The sequence below is a fragment of the Uloborus diversus genome, chromosome 1 (assembly GCF_026930045.1).
Source record: "Uloborus diversus isolate 005 chromosome 1, Udiv.v.3.1, whole genome shotgun sequence".
NCBI lineage: Eukaryota > Metazoa > Arthropoda > Arachnida > Araneae > Uloboridae > Uloborus > Uloborus diversus.
Window position 1 is genome coordinate 211,610,408 of NC_072731.1, and position 25,499 is coordinate 211,635,906.

The following is a 25,499-nucleotide window of genomic DNA, read 5'->3' on the forward strand; positions in this document are numbered from 1 at the left end:
AGAAGCTGGATCTGCCCTTGATATAAAGAATTTCTTATTTTTTAATTTGTTATAAAACAATATAATTAATTTCCCAATTTTATAAGTCTGTTCTTAAAAAAAATTATTTTTTATTATTTATCAAAGTTATTCGGTTTGAATTTCAAGTTTTTGAAAAGATTTAAAGATATTTTTGAGGTTTTTTTTAAAAATCATTTATAAAGTACAGTACAGAAAAGTAAGCTAAAAAAGGAACAAAATGAAATTTTGTAATGACATGTATGGTCATAAACATAAACTAGTACTGCAAAAGCACTTATTTTCGCAAGACATAATTTTCAAGAAACTAAAGCTATTCTTCCGTGCTAAGCCTTAGTAAAGCAGCAAATTTAATAATGTAGCAGTTTATTGTCTCACAGAATATTAAAATTAGTTTAGCAATGAATAGTTGATACAGGTTGATAATAACAGCTAATACAACTTTGCATAATTGTTAAAGTAAATATTCAGCTATTTCTATTTAAATGGTTATTTAAAATGCGAATTCTAAAGATGAAATGCATGTAAAATATTCACTAATTCTTTCATGCAAAAAAAAACGCATTTCATTCTACGGCCAGTAATATTTTTATTTAAGTATCGTCTGCTGCCAAAATTATCTTCATGCTCTGTAAAAATGAATCTAGAAAATAAAACATTAAAAAAAAACACATTCTTTGAATATAAAAAACAGAAAATTCTTATGGATTACAGTTTTAACTGTCCGAAGTTTTGAAAATGGTATCTTTCAGAAGATAGATTCTGTTAGATTTATATTCTTTATCTTTACTAATAATAAAGCTGAAAGTCTCTCTGTCCGGAGGATGTCTGTGATGCGCAGAGCGCCTAGACCGTTCGGCCAATTTTCATGAAATTTGGCACAAAGTTCGTTTGTAGCATGGGGGTGTGCACCTCGAAACGATTTTTTGAAAATTCGATGTGGTTCTTTTTCTATTCCAATTTTAAGAACAAAACTATCATAAGATGGACGAATAAATTACGAAATTATCAAAATGTGGAGCCGTAACATGGGCAAAGCCAATTGGCGAGATACGAAATTATCATAATGTGGAACCGTAACATGGGTACAAGCCAATTGGCGGGAAAATTCACCATACATTTGTAAATATACAGACGAACAAAAAGACCTTTTAATTTTTCTATTACGGGCGAAGCCGTGCGGGTACCACTAGTACCAAATAAAGCGAAACAGTTAAGTCCAAAGAAAGCAGATATTTTCAGTATTATTTAATGATACATTGAGCACGTTTTTCTAAGCTACTTTTGTCTTATCTGTGCAGATACCCCTAAAAATGCCTAGTAATTGTCACTTACGGTGCAAATAGCTTAATATATGGAAAGGTTTTGAAAAGAAAATTTGTCGTAACTACATTTATTAATTTTAAATTAAGATTTTTACAAAAATACTCTCTTACAGTTTTTAGATAAGTTATTTACGAAACAACTACCGCAAGATGAGCATTTAATTAAGTCATAAATCAAAGAAACAAGTTGTAAAACTTTAATCATCAATTTCTCATTTTGAGCTCTACTGCAGATACCACATCTGTGCTTAGCACGGCAGTATTGGTGATTTAAGACCTGAAAATTTAGCAAGTTTTATATGAACAGAACCGAAAGTTCATACATAAAGTTGAAATATTTTGTGTGGCCTTAATGGGCTCGCAAAAGTCGTGACAATGAAAGCCTTGAAAAAAAGTGCTTTTTCAGCATGTACAATTTCAGGACTTAATTTCATTAAAAAATGAGAGAAATTTCAATTTTAAAACTTGTAACTAACAAACAAAATGCATCACATCACATACAGTACAACAAAATGCGAATGTTGTACACCTACCATTTTCTCACAAACTAGAAGACAGTTAACAAGCACATCCATCTTTGCTGGGTTGTTGGTCATTGCTGAGAGCATTTCGTGGAGCTGTGGGTTTGTGCTGGACTCCAGACTCTGCTGCATTCAAGTCCAAACTGCCATGAAAGGATTACAAGAATTTAAGGAAATTGTTATTAACAGAAGCAATGCTCATTTATTGACAGCAAAATGAAGAGTTTTGATGGATTTTATAGACAGTATGAAATAAATTACTTTTCTGCAGAACATCAACTACAGTATAAATATGTATGTATATTTTTGTTTTACCAAATGACTTTTAATAGCAATTTCTGAAAACCAAATTCTATGAATATAATATTAGTAAGATATGTTTTAAACACAGTGAGATTAATTCCATTGCTGAGTTCAAGGTTATGAGTAGAGTAGAAACAATTTAGGACACAAATCTGATAAAATTTTACGATCTTAAAATGAGGCTATCAATGAATGGAGCTAACACTAGGCTATTTGAAGGTTACAGGGCCTTACTATCTCCTTTGCTGCAGTCCATTTTCAACTGCTATTTAAAGAACTGCTTTGGCTCTTCCATGTATAAAATGCAAAATATTACATGAACCAATGTCTATTTTTCTTAAAAAAAGTTTTCTTCGGTGCAAAACCACTTTCAATTTTCCTTTTTATTCATGGAATGTCTTTGTTGAATGAAATTTGAGCACAAAATTTTGCTTCAAGTTGAATCTTATCATGTATTTGTGTGTTGCTATTTTTATGTTCATTTTTTGCTTTTTGAGGACATAAAAAAATGTCCTTTTGGAAACAAATGTATCAAATCAGACATTAAAACATATAATGAACCCAGATATCAGAGTGGGCAAAATCCAAAGATGAAATTGGGAATGGAAGAAATAGTCAAAACATACACCTACACCAGATATGGAATTATGAGTGGCATGCGAAGATTTATTACAAATTTTAGAAGTTGAGAAAAAAAAGTTGTGCTCAGAAACTGTCAAATTTAAAAAATCCTACTCATATTCAAAGAAAATATTAAAAATCTTACATGCAACTAATTTGTTTTTAATTATAGATACAATGCATAACTAGTATGTTGTGGCCATCACGAAACTTTCTTCTATATTTTTCTTTTTTTTTTTCTGATCCCTCCCCATGCTTGAGGGGGAAGCAATATTCCCAACAAAAACAAAATTACACATGCAAAAACTTGACGACCATCCCAATGTCTGAATTATTGCAAAAGCAAAGCAAAGAGCGAAAATTGAAAGTTATTTCAAAAGCCTTGCTTGAATTAATTACAAATATTTTATTTGTTAACAAACATAAGATGGCAACAGTTAAAAATTTTAAATCATTGAGATAATATTTCCTATCATTTCCATACAATTAAAATCACGAGAAATACGCAGACGACAATCTATTACGATTTATCTTTTTTATTGTTGCATTAATAAAAATATTTTTATTCACAAAAAAAAAAAAAAAAAAAAAAATCAACACCTCTTGGAGCGATCGGCGTCAAAATTGAACCAAAGCCTGTTTACATATGGATTCACATATATTCCAAATTTCAACCAGAACGTAGCATTACTTCTTGAGATAGGGCACTCAAAATTGAAAAAAAGAATGGGTGATTGCGCTACCCCCCTTTTTAGCTGTTGACACAAAAATAAAATCAGTTCTTATACCCACTAAGGGCTACTTGCCGATAAATTTTTCTTTCATTCCGTTCATTATTTCTCCAGATACAGCAGTCACAATTGACGACAAAAAACGTTCTATAGCTCAACCCCCGTTTGAGTTATTGACACCAAAATTGAATCAGCACCTGTTCCTGTTAATACCAACATATGGACCAAATTTTTTTGATTCCGCCAGTTACTTCCTGAGGAATAGCAAGCACGCGTAACTCGAAAAACGTCCCATTGCTCCACCCCCCTTGGAGGAATTCACGCCAAAAACTAATGGGCACAAGTTCACATAGGGGCACATATGTGTACTAAATTTCGTTTGATTTCATGCGGTAGTTTTTGTTGTAGAGCGGCCACAAAAAACTGGTCACACACAGACGTGACACATACATACACACACACACACAGACAGACAGACATTTTCCAAAAATGGTCGAAATGGACTCAGCACACCTCAAAACGTTCGAATCCGTCAAAATTCGAAATTCGAAAATTTGCACGAATCCAATACTTTCTTCTATATATTAGATATAGAAGAAAGTAAAAACATGGTAATTTAATTACCATGTGACTTTGAAATAAATTCAATATTATATATAAACAATTTACAATTAACAAATTTTCATTTTCTGAATGCAAATTGTTTGAAATCACATCAATTTTAAAGTCTTTTGAAGGAATTTCAAGTTAAATTCTAAAGGAAAATCATGCTAAAAAATAGGAGAAGTAAGAATTTTTTGCTGAAAAGTAGGAAAAGTAGGAATTTTTGCTGAAAAGTAGGACAATTCCTACTTAAGTAGGAAAAAGTAGGAAAAGTAGGAGGAAAATGAGCCCTGTAATTATAATAGCTTTACCTAGAAAAATATACCTGCATTGCTTGGATAACATGGGCAAAATGGTTAGCAAACAAATTGTCTGAATTACGAAATTACAAGTATTTTTCATTAGCTTTGCATGCAAACGGACATTGCAGACAATTTGCAGCTAACCGTAGTTGTGTATTACACAAATGATAATAAAAACAAAATGAAAGAAAGGGGGGGTTCAACCGAAACAAGCACTGCAACCAGAGATCTATTGTACTAGTCCCCAAACAGAAGTCTCAAAAAAGAACAATAGCTGAAGCATAATTCAATGAACACCTAATAGGAATGTTATGAATTTTCTATGGTTCAAGCAAATGATGACAAAGGTGTTCAAACCTACAGGAAAAAAACACTTCAGAATCTAGGGTTCATACTCTTTCTGGATGAAAAAATTCCATGACTTTTCCAAGACTTTTTCATGACTTCACAAAAATTTTCATAACGTTGCTATGTGAAAAGAATAGTACTATTTACTATCAAACTTGTCAATTTTTGGAAATGAGCATTAGCAAAACTTCCATGCGAATGATACTACCTCATTGAAGCAATGACTTGTAATTGAAAAACCATCAGTGTACAACTAAAAAACTAAACTATTCTTATTTGTTTTCATATAAATTTAAATAAAATACAAATACAGTGAATGGAATAAAATGCTTAAATGTCTAATACGTTTTTTTTATTTTTTATATAAACAGGCAGAATGACAATGAATGGGACAAAGGTTGAATGAGTCATTCCTAAGTTTCAAGAAATTTGCTTCAAAAGTTGCCTTTTAGTGCCAACAGTGAATTTAATCATCCACAAACTTGACAGTATTTTGGTTCTTTTAAATTCATGTTTCTAAACCAGATATTTATTTTTTTTTTAAACCATTCAGTAGTGAATAAATTTTTTGATTCAAATTTACTTGTTCACTTTTCAAATGCATAAAAATTAATAGGTTCAGAAATTCCAGAACCTAGTGTTTGATTCTTGATATTGAATGTAGCAGTGGGTCTCATGGATCAGTTTTGTGGGCCGTAGGTTGGGCACTATTGTTTTCAAGTATTAGAATTCCCCTACTGCTGTATTCTACCGCCTGATTAAAGATCATTATTTTCTAAAACCTTCAACAAATTAAGATATAAACTCAGATAAATTTAAAAATAAGGTTTTTAGGAGTGACGGAAACAAACTCGGATACAATTGAATTGAGTTTTTTGAGTGGGCCTGGCAAAATCAAGACTGCAAGTTCGTTACTACAGAATATAAAATATAAGAAGTGTTGAAAATAATGATAAATTCAAAATGAGTGATATCCAAGCAGTAAAATCATATTGCAAAAAAATACCAGCTGCTACAGAAGTGGATGCAATGAGATTTCAAAATTCAGATTTCTTTTTGGGATCGTTCAATATTCCAGTTTTAATAGCTTTTATGGGCAATACTGTTGAATCACTCAAGATTTCTAATGCTCTTTTAGCTGCTGTTAATTTCTCTTCGCTTAGGATATTTTTCCGTGACTTTAAATAAAATTCCATAACTTTGAATGAAAATGTCAATTTTCCATGACTTTTCCAGGTCTGAAAAATTTGCTTATTTTTTTCCATGATTTTCCAGGATTTCCATGACCTGTACAAACCCTGAGAATCACACATGTGATGTGAGTTAAGTTTCCTCAAGAAAGAGAACCCCAGAAAGTTGGAACTTTATTGACACCCATTAAAGCAAGGTGGCGTTTTAAGGCGCAATGGCCAATAAGAAGCCTTCCTAATACTATTTTTGTTAAGAAGTCTTTTGCATTTTTGGCATGTGATCCCAAAAAGAATTAGGAGTCCTTCTTAGGATGTCCAGCTTAATACCTTCAATGTTATTGTGGATAACTTCTCCGAAGTGAAGGTTTCTCACACAACAGCCATCATAAACATACTCCATATGCTTGAAGCTAACTAATGCTAAACTATGCTTGAGTAGCAGTTAAAGATGCAGCAGTTTGTGCAAGAGAAAGAGTTAGAACCTACAACCAAAGAAGTTTGATTTCTCCTACTTTCTCGGGAAGAAGGATGTCATAGTGGCTTTCGTCTCCTGTCCCAGTCTCCCCCTCTCCTTCCTGTTGCATTTTTGTGCAAAATTGAGTACTCCCTGCCCCCTTACTGCAGAGTCGGTGGGTTGCAGACTCCCACCATCACCTCCTCCAGCAGCAAGGTTGCTGGCTTTCTCCTTCAAGCCAGCCTCCAACTCCACGGAAGCTGGGAGCTGTGAGGTGGTAAAAGGTCAACACCTACACGACCACATTGTAGGAGCGTAAGGCTAAATACAATGAGGTTTCGCTCAGTTCCTCGAGGAGATCCATTTAAGCCATCATAACACCTAGATGCCATCTATCCATCAGCATGGTGCCTTACACCTTAGATTGGGTGTCAATTTTAGTCGCCTCTTACGACATGCATGGATTACTTTGGGTCACCACACGGAGGTACACAAATGATAATTTCAATATTGCAAAGGAGCTTCTTCACTTGCACCAACTAGTTTCAACTATAATTCATTGATAGAAAAGTTCTTTTGTTCCCAGGAAATATATAAAACTAATGTGCTATTTGAGTCAAAATCATATAATCAGTTTATAAATAACATGCTTTCACTTTTTCACAAAGACATAAACAATGGCTACCTTAATTGAAATTTTACAAATTTTAAACAAAGGTTCACTTAATGTAAGCATAAAAAGAATAAAATTACACAATAATGATTGGAAAAACTCATTATGAGTAAGGATGGAAATGACAGCCTCATTTTCCTTTTCTATTTACTTTGATGTTAAATACACCCAATCAAGATGCAGAAATTTATACACACAAAATTCTTATTTTATTAACAAAGCTAAGATGGCTGCTACCAAAACTGAAAGTTATTTAAGCAGCCAGTTGTACCTTAGTGGTTATGAAAGCTTGCAAAAACTGTTGGATGGTAATGATGCAAAGTTATGGGGACAAGTTTTAACTATGAGAGAAACATATCTATATATACAATCAAGCAAAAAAGAAATTTGATTTCAAATTAGAATACTTGAAACATTGTAAAAATCCCTTTTATAGTACATTTTAGATTTTCTTTGCTATTGAGGCAGACCATTAAAAACAGAAATTCCAAATAGGGACATTGGATAGTAATGACATTTTAGTACTTATATGAAGCCTGCATATGAATAAGTATTATTTAGCAGTTAAATGTTTCTAATTTTGTTTAGAAAGTGACTATTAAATAATATTAATAAAAGAAACAGAATCACTTTTCTTAGCTATGAGCATGGGAACATAAATTGCACCTTTCTAGAGCCCATTATGAAGAAAGATTTTTTTTTTTTAAAAGGAGCATTTTCATTAATGAGAGCTTTAATAAGTTACCTTCCATCTTGAATATTTTGGTATATTTTTTTAGCTGTTTCTAAGAAAGCTTCTTCAACATTTTCTCCTCTGTAAAAAAAAAAAAAAACACAGTTTTACAGAAATAAAACTTCAAGAATATTATAAAAATAGCTTTCATTAAATAATTTGCAAAGTTTTAAGACTTTTTTAATGAGGAAACTAATTGCTTCCTACAACCTGATTATTAATGACCGATAGTAATGGATTATGGAACAAAATGAACGTCTTTCTCAAAAGAACATGTGTATTAAAAACAGGAAAACTTCACGAGCGAAGGATTTTTTTACCTAAGAAAGATTGTCATCATGAAGTTCTTCTTTTGCCTGAGAGCTATAAAATATTCGATACTGCAAGAAACTTAACATGACGACCCGCCATGGCAGGGGCACCATCTGCTGCGCAAGCACTTACATTTGTCAATGGAACTTCTTTTTCTTCAAAATAATCCTTCACCACTTTAAAAAATCGGCGATCCCTTTGTATCAGTAATCAAAGTTCTGGCGAACAACATTTCCTCAGTTATCTCTTTCAGATCATTAATAAACCTCACGTAAGCTAATAAAATAGCTCTGTTATCTGTCACAGTTGATTCATTAATCTGTAGTGCAAATTTTGTTTCAAAACAATTATGAGTTTGCACTCAACGTCAGCAGCCATTTCATCTATTCTCCTGGAAACTGTGTTGTTACTCAGGGGCAGAGATTGACTTATCTTTTTACCGGAGCCCTCACCAAGCAAAATTTCAACTATTTTTTTGGCAGCCGGTAGAACAAGAGATTCGCCAATCGTATGAGGCTTACCACATTTTGCTATCAAAAGAGACACTTCGTAAGAAACAAGAAGCCCTTTGTCAAGATCTGTTGCTTGTGGTCTAAGTAATTCACCCACCTTTGGCCGTTTATCCGCTTTTGTTTTAAGGTCTTGAAAATAACTAAGAGGTTTATTTACTTTGTCACCATGTACTCTTGACAAATGCTCCTTCATTCGCGAGGGCTTCATCGCTAGAAAATGTTTTATCGCACAAAAGACAATGCGGAAACTGCACATTTTGCGGTGACGTGACAAAAACCAAATTTTAAATACTCTGCTGAATACTGCCGGCACTTCTTTTTCGAATTCATATCGATTTTCCACACTACGAAACATGCACAATTAAACAGAAATTCACTAAATTAAATCAAACAATAGAAACTACGTAAGGAGTTTTATGCGCTGATTCCTACACATATCCATCCACTTTTCAGGCGTTAAATATATGCTGGCGCCAACGGTCAGACAGTGCTTACAAGATTTTATTCCTTCCTCGTGAAAACGGCAATAAAATTAAAGATGTTATTTTTCGCTTTTGGGTTTTTTTTTTATCCGAACAGATTTGATTCAGCTGTAAATCATACATGCCATATTTTCTGGGAACGACTTTCATTGATTTGACGTGCCATATGCTTGGTTCGGTATTACACAACACAGGTATTCTGAAAGATATTGCTGAATTGTGTACTGATTTGTTTTAATAAATATAGTTTTTGAAAAAGCAAGAATTTCCCATTACAAGGTATCCGAATACCGGTCCCCCCCCTATCGCCCTGCAGAAATTTATCGCCCCCTAGAAGAGTTCGATCGCCCCCAGGTTGGGAATCTGATCGTAAACATTTTGTTCCGAAATCAAGCCGCACACTGGCGTCACTCGGATTCTTGAGTACCTTCCCCCTTAATGCAAATAAGCGTGATTCGGACCGGACGAGCAGCCGCCGCTGACGCAATCATGCGTCATTTGTCCGGAACGGGTTAAGAAGTGTTACAAGTAAGCACCCGAAGCTTTCTATTTATCAGCTTATCGAGTAGACCCATGATTTTGTGGGGAAAATCCGACCAATTTGGAAAGGAAAGGATTTTCTACATTTTCAAATGAAAAGTACTCCCAATTTTTCCTGTAGACAAAATTCCTGACAATTTCTTTTAATCAATTTTACATTTGGTTCTTGCATGAGGATTTCTACCTTTGTTTGCCAAATCTTAGACTGAACACATGATTTTCTGGTACCTTTTGGGAAAGAAAGGTTACATACTACAAAATAAAAATCAGTTCTTTTAAAATGTTTAAAATTTAAACAAAGCGGACATTTTTTAACCAATTTTAGAGAAAAGATGATGAGTACTACCAAAATGACTTTCCTTTTTGTTTGAAAACATAAATGACCATAAAGGTACTATAAACATAAATAGCATAGTAAAAAATATCCACGATAGTTTTTGCACAAATAAATGCAAGATATAATTTTTTCTCCTAAAGGGAAAAAAAGACCTGAACTGAAAGCTGACAAATAAGACTTCACTTCTTTGATTTCAAATATCAGTGAGCAGAAAATTAAATGAGATAGCTCAAAGAGTGCAAGGAGTGTGGATTGAAACCTACGTCTTTGCACTTGCTTCTACAAACATCAAACCATTTTCATCAGCAAACTGTTTAGCTTCCTCATAAGTGACGTCACGTTGAGCATCAAGATCACATTTATTCCCAATGAGGAATATCACCTGAAATGAAATGTCAACCAGAAAATTTCAATTCTACAATAGAAATTAATGAGATCAAGAAATATTATGCTTGAAAATACATGCATACACATTTATACATAAATAAGCAATCATAAGCAATAATACATTTAGAATTTTCAAATCCATGGCTTTCCATGACACATGAAATGTAATATTTTCAGGCAAAACATAATTTTTTTGAAAGAAATATCTAAATCTAAATTAGTGTTTTATGAAAATAAAATTGTAACCAGCTGCACTACTATTAAATAAAAACACAATGTAACATGATGGGATTTTCATATTCGGCAGCTATTGTAAATGCCCTCAACCAAGGACACATCCAGAAAGTGTTCAAGGAGGGGGCGATTGTATTTTATTCCTTACTCTTCGGAACTTCAATTTCTAAAATCTTTTGAAGTGGTGTACTGAATAACATCATTTACCCTTATGCAATTAAAGGTATCCTACAATTGTAAAATTGAGGTGGTTTTGGAACTTGAATTTCAAAAAAAATCCCATAGAAAGTTCTGGTTCCTATCCCGCAGTAATAAGAGATGGGCTATGGTTGTGTTTTCACGACTTCAATTCTGGAAGAATTCCGAATAAGAGCTCCCTTTCTCCCAACACAATCAAAGATACAGTCAAACCCCGCTATAACGAACCCTCAACGGACCGACTTGAGAGATCGCTATAACCGGGGGTTCGCTACATCCAAAAAATAGTCAAAATTCGGTAATATTTTACAATAATAATCATCATAATTGCACAATGACTTAATTAGTAGTTAGGGTAATAAAATTAAGTTTTAGAAATAACTAGTAACTATATTTTACTCAATAATAAGCAAATTAAAATTTTACTTTTTTTTATTTATCAGTAGCATGGAAGAAAGACGTTATTTTCGGTTGAAAACTTTTGGATTTTATATACATATCAATTTTTTTCTCAACTACTGCAAAAGAATCCACAATATGTTTGTCAATGTTTTCAGTCGCAAAAAAAATGTTCAAAATATTTACAGCTGCTTTTGCAGCAGAAATGGACCCAAGATTTTTTGTTTGATTTATAAACTAGAGAGAGTTTCTTCACGTTCTTAAAGCACCTGGGTTTATTCGATTTTCCAATAACCATCAACTTTCGTTTTTCAGAGCCAGTCATGTTAGCACAAATAAGTGGTTATCCGTGTGTTGGAGTGTTTTCCGCCGACATATTTTTCACCTTTTAACTTCAATGTTTGATTTGGAGTCAGCTTATAAAGTAAGCCCGCTTCGTTGGCGTTAAAAATATCCTTTTCGTCGTAATCTCGGATGATGTCCGGCCACACATTTTGCATCCAATCCTTCACATCAGAAGAGCACACACTTGCAGCTTCACCCACAACTTTTCCACTCGTTATGCTGTGCCGTTTCTTGAATCTATCCAACCACCCGTTAGAACAGACAAACCCTTTTTCATTAAAATGTTCGGCAAATTCATTTGCCTTTGCCTGCAGAATGGCTCCCGTTATCGGTACATTTCTGTTCCTCTGCAGAGTGAACCACTTAAATAACGCTTCGTCTACATTTTCCCTTACTGCTTTTCGCATTTTTTTACAGCCGTTTATGTTTGTTTCATGGGCAGAAACAATTGCATCACGGTTCTGCCAAATAGTGGCTACAGTAGATATTGAGAGCGAAAAATTTTTGCAAAGTGAGGATTGGGTTTCGCCACTTTCTAATTTGAGAATTAATTGCACATTTTCTTCAAAAGAAAATGCTTTGCCTTTATTTCGCCTGGCCATGATGATTTCTACCTAGTTCACACGATTATCCGCAGTGGAAATTAAACTAAAAATCAGAGCAAACGCACGAGTGACCAATAATCTCGTCCTCTGACTAAAACCAGTTGAGAAAATTGAGGAAGCTTGAAAACCAGCTCGTCCCCCCCCCCCCTCCTGAAGAAGCAGCTGCTCTTGCAAGGAACAATAAATGAGGAATGTGGTTTGGACTAGAGATTTCCTAGAAAAAGGGTTGAGAATTGTAGAAGATGGAGTTTGCTGAGAGAACAATTGCTAATGAATTTCATTTGGGCATGTGCAAAGAAGAACTGGAAAAATCAGACATTTTAGGATCGTTATAGCCGATTTTTTCGTGTTTCTGGATCATTATAAGCATATGGAATTGTATTAATGACATAGGGCTTCAGTTCGGACCAATTAAAAGGTTCGCTACAACCGGGAGATCGCTATATCCCGGGTTCGCAATAGAGGGGTTTGACTGTATTGTAAAACTGCATTTTCGGAACGTTAATATCAAAAGTATACCTGAGGGAAGTTCCTGTATATCGGCTCAAGGAGGGGGCGATTGCCCCCATCGCCTTTCCCTTGCCCTCAACGTTTTAGAACAATTTTATCACCAAAAATTTTCATAAAATTAAGGTATACACTAAAAATTACAGATAATTAGCTTGAACTGATCGGATGCAAATAATAAATTAAAACTTTTGAGCATGACAAAATAGCTGGTGTGCAAGTTTTCAATTACACATTACAAAGTACAAGAGTTACAAACAATGATTAAAACAAACTTATTTATGTCAATGATGTAGAATCACATAGTAAAAAAAAAAACGAGCAAGTTTTATAGAAGCAGCTGCAAGTGGATTAACAACTTTCCAATAACAGCAGAAAAAAATTAGAGCTTTTACATCTAATTCGTAAAATTGGGATACTTATGGAAGTTCTAGAGTTCAAAAACTCTCAAGCAATTATCACTTTCGTGTTTTCTGAGCTTTTTTTTAATTATTGAAAATCCTGACTTTCCATAAAATTTGGATCATGATCAAAATTTACGACTTTTGAAGTGCGCATATACAGTGCATTTTCTTAACCTCTCCTTTATAAACCTTTTCCTTTAATCAAGAATCTTTAGCAATCCCTCTTAGGGTAAATAACAAAATAGGTATTTTGTAGTAAGTTACCGCCCTAAGCCAGGGCTAAGGCAGAAATACTTAAAATACACCACCAGCTCAGTTATTCCATCCGAGGACTGCAGTTTCGTGCTTTTTAGCACTCATCAGCCCGGAATAGGAATCACATGAGCTGGCAGCGAAAATCCTCTTAAGGGAGCCAAGAGAACCAAACAAACTGGTAGCTAATGTAGAATTAGCACACCAGATGAGTGACGCAGCAATGGTGCGGTTCAACATGAACATACAAAAAATGTATTCTGAAAATGATTCAAAGGTCATTATAAAAAACATTTCTTAATGCTTTTAGTATGTCGAGTGAGTTACTTTTGAAATGCACTAACTTTTCCTAGAAGAGTAATTTAAGTTATGTGGAAGATATTTATGCAGGCCTTGGAGGATAAAAATTTGACAGATTTCCTGCACAACAAAATGATATGTGTGATAAAAGTAGATAAAGGTAAATGGTAGTTGCACTCGTATATCTAGTACATATATTTAAAAAATTGCAATTGATATTGCACATATTTCTGAACATGAACAAATTGCTGAACGGTTTACTGTTTACCATCGATACTAAAAACACTAAATTTTCAATTCAGTACAGTGCAAGCTGAAAAGCTTCCAACTTTGCAATACCAACATTTATTATACACGGTGAATTTAACCTAATCTACCAAATGAAAAGGAATGAATCGGTCAAAGAACTGGGGATGATAGAAGGGTCCAAGTGGAGCACAAAACTGCTTGTTATCTTTTCCAACCCTTAACTGTAACCAAATTATAGTAGATAGAAGGAAAATTAGTCAAAAAACAAATTTATGAGAAAAAGGCAAATATCTGAAATAACTTGAAAACATACACACAAAACAAGTACCTATTGGAAAAAACAGACAAAATTCTATAAAATGACAATTTTTTCAACAAAGTTGAATTTTTCAGTGAGCTACAATTTTTGAAACATTGGAAGGACTCAAATTTCATTTGCAGCAAAAACCAACAATCGGTGAAAATAATCGTCTGAGCTATATTTGGTCAAATCAACCAAAAACTTGTAAAACCCACTAGCTTTTGGAATGATACCTCAGCGAATCATATTGGGGTTTTCTTTGAAACATAAAAATTGGTGTTTGTGAAAATAGAACTGGTAAAACTGTGAACTGTCCTTCTAGTAGAAGATTCCTCTGTTAATTTCTGCCTTCATATGTTTTTTAATCAAAGCAAAATTTTTATACATAATTACAATTGGAGGAAGATGTTTCTGGCTGGTTGCAAATATGACCAGAAGGAGAGGAAACCTGAATGGCCGTTTTGAATTTCAGGTGCCTTTAATTGGTTTTCGTTTCATAGCTCAAAAATGTTTTACTTGCGAGTGAAATCATGCATTAAGGAATTAAAGGGCATAAAATTAGCATTAAGATTTTTTTTTTTATAGCTGAAAAAAAGTTTTTCACATAATAACATTTTTTTACAAGTTGTTGTTTGAAAATAATTTTGCAATGATAACACAGAAAATAAGGGCAAAAATGAACTAATTTTTATTATTTCATTACTTTTTTTTTCACTAAGTAGGGTGTTGATATTTTCAGTTATACAAATACATCTAATATATTATTTATTTAAATTATAAGATTTTCTGCTACAAATTTAAGGGACTCTCCCCCCCCCCTTCCACTAAAGGACTCAAATTTGCTTCTCTAATGGGCCCCTGGCTACAGAACATTTAGAGCAAAAATTAAGGGAGGGAGTAGGGCAACTTTTAAATTACTAGTTAAGTCAATGATTGTTGTTGTTGTTTTGTGCCAGCTAGAATGGCAAGTTGGGATGCACTGCTTAACTTTACTTTTCAACTGTACTGTAATTTGGAGTGAAGTCCGACTTACGCAGTACACACATGCAATAAAGACATTTTTATAGGGTAAGTAACCATTCACAGCATAACAACACATTCACAAAGAATGAGGACAGAAGAGACAAAGTACATCCATGCCCGAGCCGGGATTCAAACCCGGGACCTCCCCCCACTGCAGTCAGACTCTTCTGATTACTAGACAGAGCGAGCGGCAAGTCACTGATTCTTTTTGATATAAGTGACAACTTATCCCAATATTCATGGTTCAACTCAAGGAAAACCATATTAAAATAAAGGTTTCATACAACTGAGCATAAAATCTCTCTCTTTTGTTAACGACTTCAGTTAACTGCACAAAATTTCATGTTTCTATTCAGATAAACTTTAATACTTTACCGTATTAGGGTTGGTCAAATTCCGTGCATCAGTAAGCCAGCTACTCAGATGATTGTAAGTACTTCTCCTAAAAAGAAACGGCCGATTTAAAAAAAGGTCAAGACCATGAAATCTTTATCATATTTGTTTTTTAATTTATCATATTTGTTTTGATCAAGCCATGAAAAGTTTCATGAAAATGATTTTTTGGAAGTAATGAACAATTCCTCACTGTAATATTAACAAACCATGAAGATTCGGATGGAATTATTTTGAAAAAGAGCGCTCATCTTTAAAATCAACAATTAGATAATTTTATTTTTCTGAATAAAAATACTAACACAAGCAAAATATTAATGCCAAAAATGCTCATTTTTGTTTATTAGATTAGATAATTTTAAAAAACGAGCGTGTTTAATAGAATCAGATGCAGTCAAATTTCAAAATGAGCAAAAAATGAGGGTTGCTGTGGAAAAGTGCAAGAAAAACAATTAAAACCATTAGAAGAAACTTGATTAGTTTTAGAACTTGAAATTCATGACTGATAGTCCATTTAGTCAGTGCTCAGATAACCTATAATTTGCAAAGGATTGGTTATTCTCTTAAATGACCCCAGTCTAAAATAATCCATTGTAAAGCAAACAATATTTTAAGAATATCAACAAAGGTTGGAAAATCTGTGGTTGGTCACAAAAATACATCACTCTGAAATAGCACAGCATATTTGAAGAGCATTTGAAGTACAGCATAAGTGTTAGAGGTGCTGTTTTTTTTTTTTTTTTTTGGACAAGTGTACAATGCGATCAAAATTTGATGCACATAGTATGGATGAATTGTACAAGTTAGCTGCTGTGCATTTGTTGTCATTAATACTTTTTTAAATTAACAAAAAGGTCACTAGGACTAACTTTTATACAAGGGTGGATCCAGAAATGTTTCAAGGAGCGTGCAGTTGATTTTTTAACTTACCTTTTACTATGCATTTCATTTATACATGATTGAAAGGGGGTGGGGGGGCTGAAACAGCATTTTGATCTAAGGTAACTCAAATATAGAGATTTAGCTTAGGAGGTCCCTGAATCTATTTCTTTCCTTTTTTGTTGAAAGAGGTATTTTAAAATTGAGTTTTCTTGAATTTTGTAATCATTCCATTGGAATGCTTTGAAACCCTCTCCCCCCTCACATCATAGAAGGTGGATTTAAATTGCTCGTTTTGGAACTTCATTTTCGTAAAATTACTGGACGAAATTCACTAAACCTATTTTCCCCTAACACTATTTGAAATATCTATCGCCGAGACTTTAAGATCTAATCTTTGCAAAATGACCGAGAGAAGACCTCCTATCATGACTAAAGATAGTCTAAAATTTCGTTTTTAGAACTACAATTCCGAAAAGTTTCTAGGGGGGATTCACATTTACTGCAATATTTGTAATGTATATATACATTAATGGATTTAATTAATGATTATTTGAAAATATTTTTTTTAAAGTGTTCATTTAAAATATCTTTTATTCAAAAAAATTACCAATAACTCTATTACATAAAAACTTCTTTATGCAAGAGTTGGTACAGTTATGAAAAGAAATTCATAACACTACCAAGAAAACTAATTTTAGTTCCATTTATAACTGAAAGGAATGTTATTAAATGTGCAATATTTAGGTGAAAAAAAAAGCTTTATTTTCAAAATGGTTTTTGAACGTAAGTTTTGCACAATGGTTTGACAAAAATAATTTTTTTAAATCATAGATTATAGCACAATAAATTGCTGATTAAATATATGCACTTGTACAGTCGGACCCTGATTTAATGAATCTCTATTTAACGAATTCCACGATTTAGCGAATTTTTCTTTTTCCCTGACTAAAATAAAGGCAAAACTCCCTATTTACAGAATAATAAACCCCAAATTAACAAATTATTTTAACAGCCAAAAAAAAATTTTTTTTGTTGTTCATTTGAGTTAGGAAATATTGATTATTTTCCAAATGTTACATCTATATTGCCCAAAGCAGAAAAAAGACTTTTATTGGAATCAGACATTTTTGATGGACGAGGGGACAACTAAAAAATAGTGACTGATGCAGAAAGCGATGGTGAAACTCCAATTGAAACTGTTACTTCTTCAAATGCATTACATGGTCTGAAAACTAAAAACATATCTCATGCAACAGGCTGTGAAAGGCACAGAATTTTCTTCTTTCCATAAAGTTGAAAGAACTATTTCTAGTCAATAATCAAGGAAATTGTCAAACATCTATTACTCAGTAGTCAAGAATTTCAAACTAACTAGCGTGTAATAAGTCGTGGAATGCTGAATAAAAAGTGTACACTTTCTAATTATGGATATTTTTGCACAGTTGCTTATTAGGGGTTTTAGGTAAGATGTGTGTGTGTGTGTTTTTTTTTTTTAACACCCCGATATTAGGAAAAAACCCCATTTAACATATAAAAATTTTGGGTCCGGTGAATTCATTAAATCGGGGTCCGACTGTATTTTAAAACTTGAGCAGTTTCTTTTTTTGGTTCATATCTTTTATATATATAAAAATGAATGTTTGTCTGTATGTCATCCATGAACTCAAAAACTGCCCGGCAGATTTGGCTGAAACTTTCACCGTTTGTTATTTTTGGTAGGGTCAGGTGGGGTGAAATGGGTCATGGGGTGAAATGGGTCATGCTGTGTATTTTTATTAATAAAAATTTTTGGTCTGGCTGAATTTTTCTCAAACTTTACATAAGTTATGAGGGGCTTTTTGGCTACAATTCTGATTTTTTAAAAGTTTCTGTGTAAATTGCTGGGAGCAATACACTGATATTTTGTTTCTCAAGTCACATGTGAATTTTTAGGAAGCCTGACAAACTTCTTAAAATCTTGCTATACATTTTTTTTCAATTGAAATTCTCAAGTGTTATCAGTTAGAACAGACTTTCATCTACAATTTGCAAAAAACAGGTAGAAAAAGTATCAATTCTTTCTTTTTTTGTTGCTATTTTCATGTGGTGGGGCGAAATGGGGCATAGTTAGGCTTAGCGAATTTTAATTCATAATGAGAGTAAATTGACTTTTAAAATCCATAAATAGGTCTAAAACAGAAATTTAGAAGATTTTTACATGTAACAAAAAAAGTATGCATTATTAATGTGTAGAATTCAAAAGCTAAACTTGCCATCTATATTTACAACCTATATTACCTACCTACTCTTTCCTAATTCAAATTTGTTATTTATTCAATGAAAATGCCTGGGGTTATGTAAGAAAAAGGGAAAAGATAATTTCAGACTCTGATTTAGAGGCTGCACTAATTTAAGTTGAAGGTGGTTTAGCAATTCCTGCAGCTGCAAGGAAATATAATATGCCAAGAAAAACACCGAGGAGATGGGTCTCCGACACACAAAGTCGAAAAGGTTGGTTGGACGTACAACGGTAAGTGAAGAAGAAAGATGTACTGCTTCAGCTCCACAAAGTGTGGTTCCCCATTTGATAGAAAGATACAATCATTGTCGCTAAGGTTTTTATAAAGACTAATTCTGAAAATGCAATTTTGGCACTCTTGGCATAGAGTGGGCCAGGAATTTTGAAAAAAGGTCGGCATGCCACTTATGTAAGAGGAAGCCAGAATTGCTCACGAAAGCAAGAGCCAGGATATCTTCTAAAAAGCAGCAACCGAATGAAACCCAACTCTTGGATGAAGAAATGTCTGAGTTACTTTTGCAACAACGAAAACCTGGAAAGTGGATTCTTGTCTAATACAAGGGCAAGAAATCATCAAAAGAATTTGTTGATCACTTGACATAAAGTCAATGACCAGGATTACAACAGCTTAAATTTTCTACGAAAAGCCAACTCGGGCAAATACTACATCTTTCCCGAGTAGGAAGATACAGACATAGTTTCTAGATGTCAAATTCTGAAGACATTGAATGATCAGAATTGGATTGTTGTGGACATTATATTTTTGAGTTTTAGTTCAAAATATTTTGGTGTTGAATAAGTTAAAATAAATAAATGGTTCATTGGAAACAATTTCTTTCAGCTATTGTACGTGTTTTGGTAATAATTTCTTAGTTATTGTATGTTTCTATTGCAATGACCCATTTCACCCCATTAAAACCCATTTCACCCTACCGTGGGGTGGAATGGGTCATATACTTTAATTGCAATTTTCAGATTGTCAATGACAACAAATTTCAATGAGAAGCAGCTTGAATTAAAGGGGAAGAATCAGATGTAAAGAAGAAATTTTAAAAAAAGTACAAAAAAAGTTTATGGGTTTGCAAATGGCATCATTTTAAAAAATAGACAAAATCCGCCCCATTTCACCCCACCTGACCCTACTGGGAATGTTTATAGACCAGTTCGAAAAAAATCTGATTGACAGTTCCTTTTTTATTAAAATTTAAGTCACAATCCATTGGATAAGTACGAATAAAATTATTGGCTGCAGAAATTAATTCGCGTGAAAGATCTCATTGATAAGAAGTTAGCTGTTGCCATTTTTCTTGAGTTTGAACAAATAAATTCTTTCCTTCATGACCTTGTTACATGAAGAGAGTAGCACTATTTAAAGTCAAACTTGCCATTTTTTGGAAATGAGCATTAGCAAAACTGCTATGTGAATGCCACTACCTCTTAGAAATGGAAAAAGTATAAGTGTACACCTAAAAACTAAACTATTCTTATTTTTCTACATCATATAAATCTAAGTAAAGTAAAAATACAGTGAACGGAATATATTGATGCTTAAATGTCTCATAATTTTTTTATTAAAAGGCAGAATAAAAATCAATGGGACAAAGTTAGAATGAGTCATAAGCTTCAATAAATTTGCTTTAAAGGTTGTCTTTTAGTGTCAACAGTGCATTTAATCATCCACATAACTTGACAGTTTTTTGGTTCTTTAACGTAAAGCAGCATTCTTTAGTAAATTCATGTTTCTAAACCAGATATTTATTTAAATAAAAAATTCAGAAGTGTATCTTCTCATTCAAATGTACTTGTTTATTTGCACATTTTCAAACGCGTATAAATTAATAGGTTCAGGAATTCCAGAACATAGTGTTTGATTCCTGATACTGAACGCAGCAGTGGGTCACATGGATTATTTTTACAGGCCGTATGTAGGGCACTACCATTTTAGAGTATTAGAATTCCCCTATTTATGTATTCTATCGCCTGACTAAAGATCTTTATTTTCTAAAACCTCCAACAAATTAAGATAAACTCGGACAAATTTATTAGTAAGTTTTCACGAGTGATAAAAATGAATTTGAATGCAATTGAATTGCATTTTTTATGTGGGCGTGGCAAAATCAAGAACGTGTAAGTTTGCGACTACAGAATATAAAATATTAGAAGTGTTGAAAATAATGGTAAATTCAAGATGAGTGATGTCCAAGCAGTAAAATCACATTGCAAAAAAAGACGAGCGGGTAGCGACAGAAGTGAATGCAATGAGATTTCAAAATTCAAATTTGTTTTTGAGATTGTTCAGTTTTCCAGTTTTATTAGCTTTTATGTGTTCAATACTGTTAAATCATTCTAGGTTTCTAATGCTCTTTTAGCTACCGTTACTTTCTCTTTGGCCAGGACATTTTTCCATGACTTTAAATAAATTTCCATGACTTTAAATGAAAATTTCAATTTTTCATGACTTTTCCAGGTCTGAAATGTGCTTATTTTTTTTCCCATGACTTTACAGGATTTCCATGACCCGTACGAACCCTGTCTGTAACTACAAAAAATTGTTATTTATTGAATTTAAGTCAATCATTGCACTACATTTTAAACACTTTCTTTTGCACACATGCATAAGTGCCGAAAAATTTGGTTTTTATGGGGAAAAAAAACTCATGAGTAAAAATTGAAATTTTTAATGAAGAATTCAACTTCTGCGTAACTGGATTAAAATCTGCTGTATGAGTAATTTACATATATATTAATACTTGAATGTTCACATTGAATAAATATTTTTAGAAAAACATAACTTTGACACATTTTGTTCAGTTTTCGATATTTTCTCACAAAATATGATTTCTCAAAAAATATAGAGTTTAACACTTTTAGACAGTTTTTTGCACAAGGGTTTTGAAGAGATGGGCAAAAACCTTGCCAGCCCTATTTTTATTTGCACACATGCATAAATATGGGGAAATTTGGTTACAATTATCAAAAGGAAAAAAAAAATTAAATAAACTTTACACTCAAGCACACAAATTAAAAATTTCAATCAAGAATTCAACTTCTATGTAACTAAATTTAAATCAGCTGCATAAATAAGTTGAATGCTCATATTGAATAAATGTTCAATATAAAACATTACTTTAACACATTTTATTCTGTTTTTAATACATTCTTACAAAATACAATTTCTCTAAAAATATAGTTTTGGACAGGAGGGTAAAAACCAGGGATTTTACTGTAGTGTCCAAAACCTTGCCAACCTTGATTCAAACCCTATTTCTTACCTTAACGTCATCAAAAATGGCCTACAATTGCGTTCAAGAACTTCCATTTGGAAAAATTTCCAGTGCAAGGTTCCTCAACGGAGTGTCGATCGTCTCCCCCCCCCCCCTTATATCCATCCTTGTTTCTAGAGATACAGCGAAATTCTGTTACAACAAACTCCAAGGGAGATAAAATATTTCGTTGTAACAGAATTGTCTTAAAACTTGTTTTATTCTTATCAGGGTTTATTTCGCAAATCTAGAATCTAATGTAATTAAATCTGCAACATTTATCGTAACTAACGATCTAAAATATAATTAAATACATTAATTATTCTGATAAAACATAGAGAAAAACATTGAACACTGAACTTTTATTCATTAGTCGTAGTCGTCATCACAAACAATATTGCTAATTTTCTTTCGTGCGAGAGATTTGGTCTCAAAGAACATTATAAAAAAATTCTATAATTTATGAATTTCATTTATACTGACCACATGAAAAGTTGAAAACTTGCTGATCCCCATGCAAATTCTCAGGGTGCGCAGAAATCAACAGAAGGCCAAACAGCCAACAAGCTTTTGTACTCACACATCAACTAATGTTTCAGCATGAGTAGATTTCCACCTTAATTGGCTGTTTCAAAAGTACAAATGGAGTTTTCACGTTACGACGTGTGAAAGACGTTTTTTAGTTTCTGAAAACTAAAAGGAACTAAGGAAGGAAAACTAAAGGAAGTAAAAAATTTTCTAATTGGAGGTAGGAAAAACATTTTGTTGTAACAAATTTGTGAAAAAATCGTTTCGTTAAAACAAGATTTTTTATACATTATCTTAATGGGTTTGGAAACGGAACTGAACGTTTTTTTCGTTTTAAAGGATATTTCATTATATTGGTATTCGCTACAATGGGAGCTTACTGTACATCTGAATGTTAGCTTGCCCTTAAAACTTTTTTGTCCTTGATTTTTGCAAAAGAAATTTTTACTTGGCTATATACTGATTGACAGGAAAAAGTGAGATCAAGTTTCATGATAAGAGGGGAAACGTACCTGGTGATGTCGTATACCATGAGAGCCCCGGCAGCACCCCGGTAGTAGCTGCGGGTGACAGCCCGGAATCGCTCCTGGCCAGCTGTGTCCCAAATCTGAAGCTTTATCTTCTGCCCACATACCTCAATGATACGAGTACCAAACTCCACCCCAATTGTGTGGGGGCAGTCTGCCATGACTGAAAGAGAAATAGAGGCTGTCATACTTATCTCCAAGTTATAACACATATTTAAAATAAAATGTAGAATGAGATGTGGGAAAAGATAATTCTATGGAGCTTGAGATGGTAGAGAACATAAAATTGTTGATCGGTTGGCTCAAAAATTTATAAAGTGCAAATTTCAGAGAAATATTGAATTTCCAAAATCAACTGTAGGTTCATTATAAAAATTTCCATCCTTTGCATTTCAGGACAAAATGCTACTACAAACACTAACAGCTATATCTGTGAGGTTGAATATTATACACTAGGTTTCCTTTCACAACCTGTGCTCGATACTGCATGAGAAGAAGCCAACCCTTCATCTATGCTATGCATGGTAAACCACAGGATTCTTACTAAAGGAAGTTAATGTTTTAGCGTATAGACAAGAAAATAAGCGCTTGGGGAAATAGAGTAAAATCAAGGACAAAAGCACAGAATTCCTGAGTACAAAATTAATAAACAGTTAAATAATGAAGAGGATGATCCTATATAAAAAATTATTAATGATACTATAATATGTACTCCTGATACAGAAGTTCAGAAAAATGAAAATGATCAAGGTTAATTTACTAAAGAATATGTAATTGTTTGGAATAGCATTATTAGCAATAAAAATTTAAATCAAGGCATCATGATGACAACTGGAAATTTAGAAATTTCAAACTTCTGAAAAGAAGTGGAAGATTCTACAACGTCCTGAACTTAGTTGGGTTCGCTCAAAAGCCAAAATACTCATACATTTTCAAAGACTTTTCTGAAGAATCAGATCATTTAAAAAGATTTTTTAATTGGTAAAAAAATACCAAAATAAAAGAGAGCCTCAAAAATCTCCTTTAATTTAATTAACATACACCACTTGTTTTCCATTTAAGAAGCTAAAATTATTGTTTTTGCAAGCAAAAACAAATATTTATTCAAATAGAACCCAAAGGTCAAACTATTCTAAGTTTAAAATTTATTTTTAAACATTACTTTTTGAACCTTTGTCACCAAAATATAATTCCAGTTAAACCACGATGGTGACAGTAAAAATTCAATTGAATTGAATCCAAATTTGTATATTCAGTAATTACCGCCCTATAGCCAGGGTTAAGGCAGAAATACATGAAATACACTGCCAGCTCAGTCAATTCCAGCCGAGGACAGCAGTTTCGTGCTTAGTAGCACTCATTAGACGAGAGAGCGAGTTGAACCAAACAATAGTTTCGGTCTCTAGTCAGGTCAGTGCTAATTCTATATTAGCTACCAGTTTGTATGGCACTCTTGGCTTCCTAAGAGGTTTTCCACCTCCAGCTCAGTCACTTTCCTATGCCGGGCTGATGAGTGATAATAAGCACGAAACTGCAGTCCTCGGCTGGAATTGACTGACCTGGCGGTGTATTTCTTGTATTCCAAATTTGAAAATTTTATCAAAAAAAAAAAATTCACATTAGAATTAATTTTTTAACTACTATCCAATTTGCAACATATACAAAAATATATTATTCTTCTGATTAAAAAAAAAAAACCATGGCAGTAAATTGTACTTAAATAGTTAATAACTACTAATGACTTCCATTTATCTGATTTTAATAATTTTATGTAAGAAAATGAATGTTTTAAATTTTATTTTATTTAGCTCTAGGGTCATTCCATGTCAGTTCAACCACACCCCAACACCCACCATCTCAGATTCCAATGAAACTTTGTATATTTCTACTTTTTATAGTCCTAAGTAACCTCCTAAAATATTTCTTCTCTATTAAAAATAGTTTTTATTTTTTGACCCTTCAAAGTTTTGCGATTTTGCCTCAGTTGTCATTTACAGTTCTCTGAGAATGAACAGCAGCTGTTTGCAAAAAAAATTATTTCTCAATAACTAAAGATAAAAAAATTTGGAAAATTTTTATATTAAATATTAAAATTTCAAGTATTTCAGAAAAAAATATGTCAAAAATTTAAATTTATATTCAGCAATTAAAAAAATTAACAACCTGAAAAATTTTTAAATTTTTTCAATAAAAAAATGATAGTCAAAATTTTAAAATTTTGGCATAAGGGTCTAAATTAAAATAATTTATATATTTTTTTTAATGATCATTAACATGTGTGCTAACATATAAAATGAAAATCTTTAGGGGACTTTGAGGGATTCTGCCCCCCTGCCCCTTATTTTGATTAATGAAAAAAAGTTGATCACAATATTACAAGCTAAGTTAATAATTGCATGAAAGAAAATTTAAATATTGA

The 25,499-nt window shown here is 32.8% G+C and overlaps 1 protein-coding gene across 1 annotated transcript in view; it reads right to left on the reverse strand.

Moving 5' to 3' along the window:
• LOC129234156 (ras-related protein Rab-14) overlaps positions 1–25,499 on the reverse strand; it is a 34,158-nt gene that overhangs the window by 3,421 nt on the left and 5,238 nt on the right. Inside the window, exons 3-7 of the mRNA XM_054868059.1 lie at positions 23,066–23,243; positions 15,585–15,651; positions 10,269–10,387; positions 7,835–7,903; positions 1,877–2,007 (exon numbers count right to left, since the gene is read on the reverse strand). Coding sequence (XP_054724034.1) covers positions 1,902–2,007; positions 7,835–7,903; positions 10,269–10,387; positions 15,585–15,651; positions 23,066–23,243 — 539 coding nt within the window. The 3' untranslated portion in view covers positions 1,877–1,901. The remainder of the gene's footprint in view (positions 1–1,876; positions 2,008–7,834; positions 7,904–10,268; positions 10,388–15,584; positions 15,652–23,065; positions 23,244–25,499) is intronic.